This window comes from Triplophysa dalaica, chromosome 3 (genome assembly GCF_015846415.1).
Source record: "Triplophysa dalaica isolate WHDGS20190420 chromosome 3, ASM1584641v1, whole genome shotgun sequence".
Taxonomy (NCBI): domain Eukaryota; kingdom Metazoa; phylum Chordata; class Actinopteri; order Cypriniformes; family Nemacheilidae; genus Triplophysa; species Triplophysa dalaica.
The window spans coordinates 8,662,775-8,678,652 of NC_079544.1; the positions used below are offsets into that span (position 1 = coordinate 8,662,775).

The window sequence follows — 15,878 nt, forward strand, 5'->3', positions numbered from 1 at the left end:
ATTAAATGAAAAAAATAACTGCACATATTTTATATATCTATCCATAGATTTTCGTTAAACATCCTTAAATAAACAAAATCTTCATTTACTCACTGTAATGTCAGTCCAAACCGGTCTGCAGGACACAAAATATATTTTGTAGAAACTTGGTAACTTTAAACAATGTTGGATTCATTGTATGGACGCCACAAGATTTCTTTTATTTCTCAAAAGTCATAAACAGGCTTTAGAATGACATTATTTTTATTATTCGGGGAACTGTCTTTAACAAGACACTAAATGCATGAGTTGCCTTATGCTAGAATCCCTTGAATACTCCTTATTGTTTACTGATGGTGTGCATTTGTACAGCAGTAGATAACCTAAACAGATCAAGGCAAGAAAATATTTTACAGTACTATGTATAACATGGATAAGTAATGATGTTTTACAGAAATTGGAAGAAAAAAACAACACAGGTGTATGTTGTTTTATCATTGTCCCAACCTTTATTGCAGCACTCCAAACATTTACAGTTTACAGATGTTTCAAAGTTACCCAAAACTCCCTAAAACCACAATCACCTCAATAACTTAAACCAGTAAGCCTATACAGCAGGATTTCATGTAAACCTCTGAATAGAAAGTATTCAGTAAACTTCTGTGTTAATGGACCACAGTAAAAATGACCTCTTTATAAATTGTTTTATTGCTGGTTGTGAGGTGTTGGTCCACTGAAGTATGGCCTATATCAAGGTTGCTAAATCCAACCTTTTACATATGGCTTTTAGAGGTTAACACTTTTGTAAAATTCAATTCAACTACAAAGCGTCAAAACCTAAATAAAAGAAAAATTCAACAACAAAGTTTGTAATATGCTAAATTAATACCACTTTAAAATTCACATTGACTTCAAAAGTGTTAAGGGTCAAAAACGCCCTATAGTGTTGTAATAAAACTCAAAAATACATTGCAGCCATAGTAAAACCATTGATTTGCAGCATTTGCTTAAGCCTATCACATAAACAATTTATTCTGGCAGGGCCCGTAAAACCACAGTTTACATAAAACAATACCTTGAGGAGAAAAGAATCCACAGTGAAACAAGAGCCAGAGTTTCCTTCAAAGTCATTACTTCACTATTTACTCTGATTTTAGGTTAGACATACACCGTATTTATAATAACCATGGCAATGCTGTTGACAATAATAGTAAATACAAACTAATCTAGCTCAAAATATTCTAGTGACAAGACACCCGTCACATTCTTTTCTGATGGCAGACAACAAAACGATCTCCAGCAGTTGAAAGGGGCAGCATATATGCACATGGAGTGCAGAGGCTGTGAGGTTAACAAATTAATTTAGACTGATGAAGCACTAGGTTTATACCGCTATAAAAATAAAGTTTTTATAGAATAGGTTGCTCTATATACGGTGTAAGGCTATTTCACACATACTGCACAGCAGCTGGAGTGTCTCACCGTGTCTACACCGGACGGGACACGACAAAAGATATTGGAAACGCATTAGAACCCATTTTAATTAGAAATTTTGTCCACACTGGATTCTGCAGGGCGAGAAAAATCCATTAAGAACAAGTAGGTTGTCATGTCGGGTTCAGTGTAGACATGGTGTCTGCCAGGAACAAATAGCTTGAAGCTCATCCAAATATAAGCCTATGAACACCCTATGAAGGGAATGTACACTGTATTGGTCCATATTAGCTGTATTACTATGTCACAGAGCGGAATCACAAGTTAATTTTTTTAATGTTAGCTAAAACCTTTGCTTTCTAAAATACAAAAGTGAAAGTCTTCTGCTCATTGTGAGATCTTGGCAAAAAACAAAGCGGTACTCAAACCTTTACAGTAAGCAGAAATAAAGATAAATGAGAAAACATTATACTAATAAGAAAAATGGCTCAAAAGATTGTTTCGCCAAACGTTATGAACTTTCAAACCAACATACAAACATGCACGCCAAAGGCTCCACACACGCTTCACATGACAATTATCTACCTGCCAGCATAAACTTGTCCTAGATATGCAACATTGGAAATGCAGACCCAACACTTTCAGGTAGTACAAAACTTGAAATCATAGCGCGAGATCAGTGCAGCTTTGCATAGTACCTTCACATTAAAGCAAAAAGATAAAATTGATGAAGACATGCTGATAAGTTAAAATCGGAATAAAATGTGATTATCTCTGAGCTACAAAGCAACATGATAGTGTTTAAACACAAACAATAGGGAACGACAATCTAACTATTAGCCGTGATCAAAAATGGCTACAGCACATCTATGTTAGGGGATGGACTCAAAACGTTTTGTCCTTATTATAAAGATCTGCAAGAGAAAGGAGAAAAATTAAACAACCAAACAGAAACATTAAAAAGTGTATTTATACACATGAGACCACATTATCAATTAACAAGTAGGCTTGAGTAAAAAAAAAAATCCAAGATGAGAATTGGCAGCTGCACAGTTCCAGTGGAATGCCACGCGGTGCTGGTTTTTTCCTCATCCTCCATACTGCCTCATGCTTTATGTTTCTGTAACACAACGCAAATTATGTTGAAAACATCTAAATGTACCTTCTTAATCGTTTACAAAGCAACCTTTAGTTCTGCATGAACATTTCATAAAATAAAAACCAATATGACAGAATATCAATGGCAAAACTTTTTATGTGTAGGCTCTTCCGGTTGTTCTTCTGTCTGAGTAATTACCTATGTAAATAGTTTATTCAGTAAAAGTAGTCAGTAAAACCAGCTAAGTGAACAGATTTCCAATACAATAACGGGATGTTCATTGTTTGTTTTATTTTATTTTAAATGAAAACACAAACCGGCAATGTCTTCCTCAGTCTGTTCTTCCTCCCAAGCTGCTTCCTCTGTGATAAAACAAAGCACATTTCACATTAAAGCAACTCTACAGATCAAATTGTTTCACTTTAAAGGAATTAACATTCTGGTTTGTAATTAAACAGGAGGGACCACACTCTATTTTTGCACCCTAATCTGTACATTGACTGACCAGTTTAACTAGAGAGACAAAAACATCATTACCAATAGCTTGACACACCCTGATTGTTTGAATGATTATGTCTGTATTTGCTGAATTGTGGAAACAATTCACAGATCAAAATAAACAAGAGTAAATAGAACTCTTGTGCACTTTACCACATGACCAGCATTTTCTGTGTTCCTCACCCTATCAGTTGCAAACATTTTCGACATCTTGCTGTTATGTGTTTGTCTAAACATAATATTTTATCTTTTCATTTCTGAGCACCATTCTTAATTAACCTTTGAAAACAAACCATAAACATTATAACTGTACCCTGTTCTTCTACATTCTCCTCCTCAACCTCTGCTTCCTCCACTGTGGATTCTTCTTCTTCCTCATCTTCCTGAGGTGTCTCCTCTACTAATTCTTCATCCGGTATCGTTTCTTCATTAAGGACAGACTCCTCTGCTGTTTCACTCACTGGTTCTCTTTCTTCCACTGGTTCTGCCTCCTCTGATGGTTCCTCCACAGCTGTATCTTCAGGTGTTTCCTCTTCTGTTGCTGTCTCATCCTCTGCTGCTGCTTCTTCTTCTTCTTCTGAAGGCACTTCTACTACTTCCTCTACAGGTTCAACATCATCTGCTGGTTCAAGTACCTCTGCTGGTTCAGCTTCCTCTGCTGGCTCTTTAGCTGGTTCCGCTTCCTTTACTGCGTCCTCCACTATTTCTTCTACTGGTGCATTTTCTTCTGTCACTTCTTCTACTTCATCATCTCCTGGTGCTGTCTCCTCCACCACTTCCTCAACTGCTTCCTCCACTGGTGCAGCCTCCTCAACTGCTTCCTCCACTGGTGCAGCCTCCTCAACTGCTTCCTCCACTGGTGCAGCCTCTTCTGCAATATCTTCCTCAACCACTTCCTCAAGTGGTGCAGATTCCTCAACTGGCTCAGGCTCCTCCTCAGTTTCCTCTTCAACAGGAACAGCCTCCACAGCCTCTGGCTCTTCCTCAACAACTTCAGGTTCTTCCTCTGGGACTTCCTGCTCCTCCACAGACTCTTGCTCCTCCTCCGCAGACTCTGGCTCCTCCCCCACATACTCTGGCTCCTCCTCCACATACTCTGGCTCCTCCTCCACATACTCTGGCTCCTCCTCCACAGACTCTGGCTCCTCCTCCACAGACTCTGGCTCCTCCTCCACAGACTCTGGCTCCTCCTCCACAGACTCTGGCTCCTCCTCAAAATCCTCTGGCTCCTCCTCAAAATCCTCTGGCTCCTCCTCCACAGCCTCTAGTTCTGTGGAACAAAACTATTTAATAACAAACTCTTGGTAGGTGCCAAAATATTTAAAAAACAAACATGGTAGGGATATATGCAGGGGCCAAATACTACACACTGTTTTACAAAATTTTACTTTTTTTATTATTAAATTGTACAATAATTACTAAAGCCACAACAGCTACTCTCAAACTAAAACAAAGGTTTGTGATCAAAGCGTAAAAAGTAGTAAAATTCTAACGGCATCGTTTTTAAGGGTCAAATAGTGACAATTACATATTTATAAGTTTTACCTGGTGGTGGCTGAACAGAATTCTCAGCTTTCGTGGCTTGAATCTCTTCCTCTACAATAGACTCTGGAGCGAAGCAGGAAACATAAGCAGATAAAAACAATAAAATATCTTTGAGCATTGAGACTAACCCCACAATGTAACTATGAATCTATGACCGTCGCAAATTCAAAAACAAATACACTGTTCATAATAGACACTGCTTGACTATTATACTAATCTGTTTAAACAAAAACAGCATCCATTATTCTGAATCAAGAGCCTTTGTATAGCCTTAGTACAAGCATGTGTACACATGCTTTTACCAGCTAAACAAAGATTTTAGTAGCACTTTATTTTACAGTTCTGTTCCACATGAACAAACAATGTACCAACTGTACAGTAAAACTGTGTACAAACCCCCTGAACCTCTAACCCATAAAACATAAAAACATGAGTTAATAGTATTTTTCATAAATATAATGTAAATTAAAGTGCAACCAAGATCTTAAGGTCCGGGTAAAGAGAGTTCTGAGAATTGTTTCTAAACATATTATGGATGTTAGAAATTTATTGCTGAAACACATTACAAAGACTCAAAAGTCTGTAGGACTGATTTGTGGAGTTAAACCATTAAAACAGTTTTTCATCTCCGTTCGGGATTTTTTGGGAATGGCTTAAATAACAGGCGAATGGTAACGCATACGCAAATTCTTGGAGGAGAAAACCGTAAACGGATGGAGGATCACTGCACATTGACTTCCAATCCTCCTATAAAACATATTCACATATAGCCTACTGGGCTGGGGACTCGATGTTGGTTGAGCGAGTGGGCGGGGCTTCAGCGCCAGCACAGGTTTAAGCAGTCCTGCTTATTTTTCAAAGATTTTGATAACTTATTTTATTTTTAACTTAACTTATTTAACTTTTCTCTGTTTTTTTCTCCTTTCAAATTTGGCTGGCGGGTTACTAACACACTTTTGTGTTGTGTGACAAACTCAGAACACATATTTTAATGTCACTTTACTCAGACTTTAATAGACAAGATTAGTCATTCATGTCTGTTCCCAGCAGGTCAATCTGGTTATTTTTATGTGAAAATAAACAACAATTTTGACGCTATGTGGCAAGACTGGCTTATCATTGCTATGTCCCAGGTACAAAAGTGCTTATGTTTCCAACACCCAAAGGTGACAATAAGGGTTATTTTTACATCAAATGTCCTTGCTACACACCTCTGTATTGACAGTGTTAATGTTTAATGATCTTTAAAGGCAATTCCTTTTTACTAGTTTTCTTTTTCAAACATACAGCCACTGAAAAAAAATAAGAGACCATTTCAGAGAGATAATTTTTCTAATTTTAAAATGCACTGTTTATAGGTATTTTTGGAACATGTTCATTCTCGTTTTATTCTGTGAACAACTAACAAAATTTCTCATAAATAAAAACAAAATCTGTTTCTATTTGCCTTTATTTGCAGAAAATGAAAACTGGAGAAACAGGTCAAAAGAACAGAAAAGATGCTCTGCATTTTTTCAGACCTCAAATACTGGAAAGAAAACAAGTTCATATTAACTTTTAAGCAATACAACAATAATATTTTTACAAGTATTTAGGAAAAGTTCAGAAATATTATTTTTATGTGATGACCTGGATTTTTCACCAGTTTTTGTGTCTTGACATGCTGTCAGTCTTTCACATTGCTATTGGATGACTTTGTCACTCCTGAGCTTTGATTTTATTAAAATGCAACAAACACTGGACTGGAATGGCCACAATACATCTAGAAATGCTGATTTGAAACGAAAATTCGAAAGGTCTCTTAATTTTTGCTGCTGCTGTATATACAATATGTCCATCTTCGATAAATAATAAATTGTTGATTGTGAAACATATCTTTATGTGATATACATTGTGAAGAATATACAGATCCTGTATGCGATTTCACTTTACCTTCTTCCACAGGTTCCAGTTTATCCTGAACTGATTCTCCGGTCACAATGCTGGGCTTATCTGTCAGTCCTGAATGTTTCACATGTGGATGTGCATACATGAGACATGTGAGGAATACATCACAGGAAACAAGCATGTGCCCCGATGACTTTTGGTTTACTTTTGTGTCACAATAGAGACTTTTCTATACGTCGACTTGCAGACAAAAAGATACGCATTTGAGATTTTCAACAGACCAATAGGAGATGTAAGAGGAAAAGTGATTATTCATAGAACAGTTTATAGATTTAGAGGAAAGACAAGCATTCTTGTGAAAGTAGTACTGTTTTTGAAGCGTGAAATACAAGCACATGATTTTAAATATTATTTTTGTTGTTTTTACATCACAAAGAAAAACACACGAAGCACTGAAATAAATTTAGAGATTCATAGTTTATTGACAACACAAGAAGCTTCTTGTCCATAAAGTAATACTATGTTTTTGACATGAACAACATCAGAAAAATCTTAAGGTTAAAATCATAACAGTATTGCTAGAAGTTAGAGTAAACTAAGATTCTACCTTCTAATAAAGAAAATATTAAGAGAAATGAAAGGATTTCCACATGATGATCAGTGACTAGCACCTTGTTGGCTTTGCCATTCAAACACTCCATAAACTTTTTACTGCATGCCACTTAGTGATAGTTCACCCAAAAAAGAAAAACTTGTCATCATTTACTTCCTCTTGCCATTTCAAAACTGTATGGCTTTCTTCCTTCAACAGAACACAAAACAAGATATTTGGAAGAAAGTTGGTAACTGAACAGCACTGGCCCCCATTCACTTCTAGTATTGACACAAAACAAGTTAATAACGTTCTTCAACACATCTTATGTGTTCTGTGTAAGAAAATAAGTCACACAGGTATGAAATAACGGGGGTGAGTAAACGATGACAGAATTTAGATTTTTGGGTAAACTATCAGTAAGAAAATAAGGACGTCCTACTCAAGAAGGTACAAGGACTGGGATCCAGTTCAGCAAGATGTAGACACAAGTTACACAAAAAAATTCCCAGCTCTTACAATTTCTTTTTAATTGCAACCATCTTGGGCTCCTTGACTTTACCATCTTTCTCAACCTTTTTATTTTCCTCCTCAACAGGCTTGTTGTGAGCCACCTTCTCATCATCTGGCTTTTCCTTCACATCAGCATTTTCCACCCTTTTTGCCTTTTTCGCATCTTCTCTTTCTGCCATTTTTTCCCTTTCTTCTTTCTCTTTTCTAATCCTTTCCATGGCCTTTTTCACGTCTTCCTTCTCTATTCTCTCTCCTTCCTCTTTCAGCAGTGCCTCAGCCCTCTCCCATGCCTTGGCTTCAGACTCCTCCCTTATTCGGCTCATGGTCCTCTCTTCCTCCTCTTTGGCTAGGATGCTCCTAACCTCTGCCAGTGCCATTTTAGCTATTTTCCTGGCCTCCACTCTCTCATGGATGATGGTGAGCTGTTGCTTTAGAGCTTCCCTTAGCTGCAACCCAACATCTCTGGTGCTGGAAAGCTCTAGGGAGTGATGATGTAATTACTGTAACGAAGTTCCAACACCACTCACACGTCAAGCCACACAACAACGCTTTTAGGGTTGTAAGTAACAGGATTCTGAGCACCCTCATTAGCATGTTGTGATATAGCATACAGGATTATGTATTTTAAAACTCCACAAAACTAGTACTATCTGGAAACTGCAGTGTCTAAATACATGCAGGTTTTGAGTAGTAACTGCAAATAAATTACCATTAAACACTCCTCGGATGAACAGAAAAATAACAATGTAACTTGACATATAGTTAATGTCAGGTCCATCATGCAAATCCATCTTAAATTTAAAAATGAAGATTCCCTGTTCAATTCTCAAAACACACTAGATGCTAGTCTGCCCCATGCACTAAGATCAAGTGTGCAAGATACCTTTTCTCCTGGAAACATCTTTCTTTTCATCTGGTGTGAATAAGACAGAATTTCAAAATAAGTCAACGTTTGCAACACGAAACAAGTTATTGCTTGCAAGCCCTGCCTTTGCTTTTATTAGTGTCAAAGGAATGTGTGAAAAAGATATTGACAAGTTAATCCACCCACGTCTAACCTGATTGCATTTTTTTTAATTAAAAAAAATTTCATTATAAAAGGCTTTTTTCTTAAATAATGATCAAAGAAAAACGTTTCTATCCTAAACAAACCAACTGGAATTACAAGACAGGTAATGTTTGGAAAACCGAACGGATATCAACATGTGAGCACATGTAATACACATATAATAAACACAGATAAAAGCCAAAGTGCATTTTAAAAACCTGAATAATCAAAATGACCCCAGGAAAAAGCAAAAAAATGTCAAAACGGTTGGAAGGTGCAATCAGTCAAAGTACCGATCGCTCTCTAAATCTTAAGACAAGTAGAATATTTTTGTAATAGCTCTCCAACTCCTGCTAAAAAGCTACATAACAACATTCTTAATTTTTCTGAACGCATTTTGCTCTAGGCAAATAAACCGCGCAAAGCGATAGATCACGTCAAGTCCTGAAGCACAGTCAATATCATAAATAATTCCTGAGGTGTGTAGGAAAAAATGTGTGAAGAGCATGTTACATTTACATGATTGAAACTTATGCTCCTCTAGGACTGATAGTACAGAACCTTTATAAACACTTCAGTACATTTGGTAGGCACACCATTACAGGTTCTTTCGACTGGCAGGTAGGAACCGATTGTTGACGGTTACAGAACTCTGGGGTTCAGGAAGATTACTGGAGAAGACTGGGCTATGGAACTAGTTCTTGCATAGTTATAAAACACTTAATCGTTTCTTCGAAGACCACAGTACATTATTACTTTACATAATTTTTGTTATCTGAAAAAAATGCCTTTTCGTATTTTCAAGGAAACACAAAATCGTAACAAACCAACTATAGATATATATATTATACCAAACTACTTCTTCTGTGTTCAGCACTACCAGAAAAAGACAAAACACTGAATTCCTGAGGAGGAAAATTGCCCCAAAATACGCTATTTACAGCCCCAAAGACACAATGAAAATTAAAAGTGTTATGTTGTGTCATGCATAGTGCTAAACTGTAAGAAAAACTTAAATATGCATCCTGAATTCATATTTACTAAGTTCGGCATGCAGCAGATATATATTAAATTGGCAGAACTTACAGCACCGAGGTCATAAGAAAAAGGTAAATATATTTAGCTGTTGTAATAGCACGATCTACATATTTACAAAGGTTTAAATGTTCATAATGACATCATCAGAGAGTTCACAGGTTTTCAAAAGTGCCTGTTGGTAATCTTACCAACAAAGCATTTCTCAAGTCTTTGAAACAAAAGTCAAGACGTCTAGTGAGCAAGTCCATTTCTAATAAAATGCTTCTGTCGCGATCGCAGTAGAGAACTATTGATTCTGAAGGCCTAAAATAACACATGTCTTTTGGCCCTGAACCCCTTCAGTCTGTGACGTGCCAGCAACATCCTCCGCTGTTGCCTCGGTTTCTTCATCCTCTAGCGTTTCGAAAGGACTCATAACGTCATACAGGAATGTGAAGAAACCTTGAAACCAATCAGTGCCCTCTTCTGCTAACATATCGAGCACTTCCTCAAGAGAGTCTGAGTTTTCTTTGCTGCCATCTTTGGTCAGCCCTACGCAGACGGGAAAATAAGGAGAGAGGGAAAGAAACAACAGTGGGAGAGCAGGAAAACAGAGAAAGGGTGGAGGTTGTTTGCAAGGTTTAGTAGATAAAGATCCAAAGCTATAAAAAGGGGGTAAAGATGCTTTAAAAGAACGCCAAGGTACAGAAGAGGAAAAAGAAACATGCGTGAAAATAATAAATAGAACAGTTATGGATGAACGTAGGGCTCGGGTGGTTTTTACGGTAGTAAAATAAATCTCTTTATTTTCTTACCCAGTAGCAAACAAGTTTTTTTTTATATTGTCGATGTGGACTTATTCCCAAACTCATGCAAGATCTTATTTAAAGAAAGGGTGTGGGCTGAACAAAAGGATGATAACAATAGCATGATGAAGTACCATGCAAGTGCATTGGTCCGATTTAATTTCAAATTTGCACAAAAGTAAACCAAAGTCAGCCATGCAAAAAAATGTAAATTCTTGCAATAAAGTCATTGAAATCAGTGCACTTGCCTAGTAGAACTTTGGCGTCTTCCACATCAAAGTCTCCATCCCCATCGGCATCATAGGATACAAGTTTTCCTAGTAAAGTAATTTAAATCAAATTTAATCTTGTTTAATATACGGTTTCCAAAAACACCATTTCCTCCACCAGTCACTAAATAATGAATATCACATAGTTTGCTTGATTTTAATGGAAAGTCAAACCAGATTGGATCACTTTCAAACAACAAACTTAGTTATCAGATTTTTGACATCTGTCCGATCAAAGCCTTAGTTTATTTGCCCAAAAACTATGTATGTTGGCAAGTGACAAGTCTGTTCACTTTCAATAATATCTTAATTTGACAAATTACATCGGTTTATACAAGTGTGTTGGGTGATGAATCTTATACTGTGTATTTGGGTAGTTGACCAAAATAAACCATACATGTGCCTTTTTCCTAAATTCATACCATAGGGAACATGCAGTTTATTTGTCAACTACTGATTTTCAGAAAAAAAAAAAAAAGGATGTCAAACACACCAACTGAGAATGATAAATTCTATCAATGAAATGTGGTTTATGAAGGTGAACCCAGATAATGCTTTAGATTTCATACCTTGTAATACCTCTGAAAGATTATAGCGCAAGTCCTTTGCTTTGGCTGCATGCAAAATTAAGTCCAGTTATTGAAATAATTACATTAAAGTATATTAATACACTGAATATACACAAAAGGTCTGCAAAAGCAGAGATGCACTAATGTATGAACAACAATATTTTACAAGCGTTTTTTGATCAAACCATCTGCATATCAGCTATAGAGTAAAAAAGGTCAATATAACAAAATAAAGAATACTTTAGTATTTAATACTTAAATAGTCATGTTTATTTATTTTTATTTTTACAAATCTTACTCTTTGTCTCCTGTTGGATGATAACTGGATCCAATCCATTTTCAATGAAAATAATTTGATACTGCAGAAATAAATCAGCTAGCATACCTAACCTGAGTGCTACTTCGCTTATTTAAGACATGATCAAAAGAGTGATCAATTTTAACGACAGATTGTTAAATAATTGAGAAAGTGACAAATGTCAACATCGGAATCAATTGTTTGTTAAAAAAAGGCATAAAAAAACCTATCAGTATATTTCTATACAAAAGAGATCTCAAAGTGCAAACGTAGTACTCACCGATTACACCTTGATAGTCAACAAGGTCAAAATACACCACAGCTACTGAGGTCCAGACGCCCAGGAGAGCAAGCACCATGAACCAGGTGAAGAAGGAGGTTCCTCCTCCACCCTCTGCCTTCTTGCCATTCTTATTCACCTGCTGCGGCTTGGCATCTGCATGATGATAAAGGAGGTTACACACATTTCAGAAATAAAATCAGCATAAAAGCAAACACAGATTAATTGACACATTGTCGTCACCCTCTTGTAATTTCAAATCTGTACTTTTATCTTCCACAAAACAAGATATTTGAAGAAAGTTGTTAACCGAACCGTGACGGCACCTGTTCTCTTGCACTGGCTTTTATGTCCATATAATAGAAGTTAATGGGTTCAGACATGCAGTTAGTTACCAACTTTCTTCAAAATATCTTCTTTTGTGTTCTGTTGAAGAAAGAGTCACACAGGTTTGAAATGACAAGATGGTGAATAACTGATGCAAGAATTCTCATTTTTGGGTGAACAATCCCTTTAACACAACCAGTTCAGTGCAACTATATAAAATATTGCACACATATCAATAAGCTATATGTGCACATAATAGACCCAAGCATTTAAAGTGGGATTACTTTTTCATTAATGTGCGAATAAAAATATTCCACCATATATAATGGAAGTTGCTGATTATGTTTGCATTGAGCAAAAAATCTGGAGCAATTAATTGTTTCCATTTTTAAAAGCATGATCCATGTGACTTCTGCTTTAGTAAGATAAAAGATTCCTATGAATATTTTTAAAGACTGCATCTCAAATCACATCTATAGAAATCGGAAGGTGACAAAACAGCAAGGCTAAAAGAGTGCAGTTATTCTGAGTCTGCTGACGCTCCCCTTGCAAGCCTGGTATAAATACATCTGCATTTAGAGCTCTGGTGGGAAGAATGAACAGGTGTTTTGTCCCCAAAGTTCTCTAGGTCAAACCAAACAAGCAATTCATGCACGCACAGCATGAAACTGAAGCAAACTATACAGTTACGGCTATACAAACAGTATTGCAAACACCCACAAGACAAAACAAATATTTTGAAATGATTTCAAAAGACGACTCGACTCCTACAGCAGTAGTAAGTATCACATCAAGTTTAAGATGTTCCTATACACACCATGCAAATTAAACTGACTGCTAACCTTCTTCAAAATGAATCGAGCCATTTCAAATGTTAAGGCTTTATCTCACATCCCCACGCTTAATGAAATGTCATCTTTCATCCTGAAGGTTATATCAATGCAAACACATACAAACCTGTTTCTTCATTCACCACCTTGACCTCTGCCTGTGGTTCCCCCATCCCATAAGATGAAGAGGGGAATAAGAGAGCGTCTTTTACCCCGATCCTACCCCAAACCGCTCAACAACTGCTGATCTCCTGCTTTTGTTCCTGGTGAATCGAGCCGGAACTTAATATGGAACTCGACCAGCAAACGGATTATTTTTAGAACTGTCCGCATGAAAGCCAGAAAATCTCAAGCACTTATATGAAAGGGTAGGGGTAGCTCTCACTCCATCCTGCTACAAGCCACAACTGAAAAGGCTGCTTGGTCACCAAATTATTTACTAAGAAATGAACAGGCCACAACTGTAATGCTTAACTGCATTTATATGTTCTTATTATCTGTAAACTCAACGCCAAACAAAAAACTTTTAGTGACTTCCTGCCAAAGAGCTATTCATTCCCCATACAGGGACAGGACTCACTAATGTATTGTTGAAACAACAAACATGAAACCAGTGGCTTCAGCTTGGATTTGTCAAAAGCAACTTTACAAAATTGTGAAAACCTCATTTGAAATTAAACAAACATTATCAAAAATAAAAAAACTACATAATACCACCGTCGGTACACTTTACAATACTGTACATCATCACTGTTATCAGACTGCATCAACAAGACACACCCCTTAAGTCACACATGCTCGACATGTGTCTAAAACCACAGGTTATCAAAAGGCTGCCATTGTGTCCCAACCAACTTCTTCCCCTTTCCCGTTTATTTAATTGATCTGTTGTGAAATACGGTGTGTCATACATCTTTTGTAGCTCATCAATTGCCTTTGTAGAAGTTGCTAGGGCAATGCCTTTGTAAGTACATAATGCTTTATTTCATGGGTCATGTTTGATTTGAAATGCTCTTCTTCAGACATACCTAAACACGCGTCAATGAATCTCATTCCAAGCAAGCGGTTTCAATCTTGGGGTCAGGCAATTGCACTTAACCCAAACCCACAATGTGATCTTATCAGCTATTAACCCTGCCTAGAATCCTGTATGACCAGTCCAGCACAAATTCTCATTGAATGCATGATCACAGTGAATTTGTGGTTTAAAAGTCAATAGTGAACAATGGGCATAGGACAAGAGTATTCAATTCAAGCATTTCACAAGAGTTTTCTTAATCCCAAACAGATCACAAAATCTAAATTACAAACGTTTATAGGTAGGCACAACATAATGGCATATATCTATTTTTCATAAGAACATCTAGTTGTTGGCTGATGATGAAAGAGTACTTGAATAAACAAAACAATCTTCACTGGACCATTGTGAACAAATTGTGACACACATTCAACTTTATTTATCAACAATAACCATTAACACAAAAACACATACTAGTAGAAATGCATCAGATTAAAAACATGCGGAGTTATTTCAAGCACACCACCCATGACGGACTCATTTCTTTACCATTGCTGTGGAATCCTGTCAGGTATTCTGTGCATCTGAAAAAGCCCTAAAAAGAGTCATTTCAACGTTGAAGGAAAAAAAGGTGAAGACTTACACTACTTTTTAGGAAAACTGAATTAAGTGAACTCTTGCTAAACCTTCAGTAGACAGATGCGCGGCTATTGTGCATTAGCGTTACGCACAGGAAACCAGTTAATGGCTTTGATCGAGAAAATTGGGATGACTTGCAAAACCGAAATTATCCGAAAGAAGAGTTAATAGGAGAAGAAATATTTGCATATGGTCTCTCTTCACGTAACATAGCAAGCAGGCATTTGATCTCATTTGTATCACGAAGTCGCACGTTTCATGGTAAAAATAGAAATGCATCTTTAATGCATAAAGTTTTATCCACATTAGTTTTAAAATGCATTCAGATCACTCTTACATAACAACAGTTACGAAATTCAACTAGAGCGTTTAACCCCTCTTCTGATTTAGCAGAAGGAAAGAAGTGGTTCTTTAAATCCATGGGGGAATACGGGACCCCAGAGTCAACGTGTAACCCCTCCCACCAATGTTGACACGTGAGCATTTAGAAGATCTCGCTGAGCAACTCAGACTCCAGCATGAGCAAACATTAGAAATATAGGTCAAGAACGAGTAACCGTCTGCATTAACAAAAACAAATGGGTAACGTTACACCAGGCCGTAGAGAGTACAGGAATGCAGTCTAATGTTCAAGTAAACAAACGTGACGCTGCGGATTGAAGCAAATGTGGCGTAACTTCTACGTAAACGCACGTAAACTACTAATGTACGATTTAGTGTACATACCACACTGCATATATATACTTTGACCACGCGCATGTAATGTATTTTAGTATTGGCTGTTTGTGGTTTGTAACCCCAACCCAAAAGCAACTTGAGCAATTTAAATTAGATCAACGTAATCATTACTGGCACCCGCCGCCCGAATAACTTAAAGGCCTTCTGCAAAAGGCTAGTGACGTAACAGTAAAAATGTCAATTTACGAACCTTTTTTGATATATCCTTTAGCATTTTTCTTCGGAGCCATTGCAATTGTTGGTTCGTTGACTTTTGCTGTAGAAATGGAAAGGACTGTAATTCTAGTCTCAGTTCTGATGCCTATGAGTCCCTGCAAAATCAAATCCCTATGCTTTCATACGCTGAAGTCCATAGCAACCCTTCCCCTTTTGAATGACTAAGCTTTCGACCAGTGATATCCATTCTAAGGCATTGTAGGCGGAGAAAATTAAAATGTCATCCAATGGTCGAGCAGAGGCCATCGACTTTATTCAATCGTGTGGATACCTGCG

At 37.0% G+C, this 15,878-nt stretch overlaps 2 protein-coding genes across 4 annotated transcripts; both read right to left on the reverse strand.

The window, feature by feature from the left end:
• Positions 1-463: 463 nt before the first annotated feature.
• On the reverse strand, positions 464-15,709 carry asph (aspartate beta-hydroxylase). Of its 3 annotated transcripts, none has more exons than XM_056742714.1 (9): positions 15,577-15,709; positions 11,835-11,990; positions 11,257-11,301; positions 10,667-10,735; positions 6,488-6,556; positions 4,556-4,618; positions 3,324-4,280; positions 2,830-2,874; positions 464-2,533 (listed from the first exon to the last, which is right to left on the reverse strand). In XM_056742714.1, exons 1-9 carry the CDS (start codon positions 15,614-15,616, stop codon positions 2,526-2,528), a joined length of 1,452 nt encoding a protein of 483 aa, XP_056598692.1. In that variant the 5' UTR covers positions 15,617-15,709; the 3' UTR covers positions 464-2,525. The 3 variants fall into 3 exon arrangements, with proteins under 3 accessions (XP_056598692.1, XP_056598691.1, XP_056598693.1); XM_056742713.1 differs by lacking the exon at positions 15,577-15,709 and adding an exon at positions 13,119-13,275; XM_056742715.1 differs by lacking the exons at positions 11,257-11,301; positions 15,577-15,709 and adding an exon at positions 13,119-13,275.
• Positions 6,901-8,413, reverse strand: LOC130417278 (myb-like protein X). The gene has a single exon (XM_056742717.1). The coding sequence runs from the start codon at positions 7,922-7,924 to the stop codon at positions 7,550-7,552; it is 375 nt and encodes a 124-aa protein (XP_056598695.1). The 5' UTR covers positions 7,925-8,413; the 3' UTR covers positions 6,901-7,549.
• Positions 15,710-15,878: the final 169 nt, after the last annotated feature.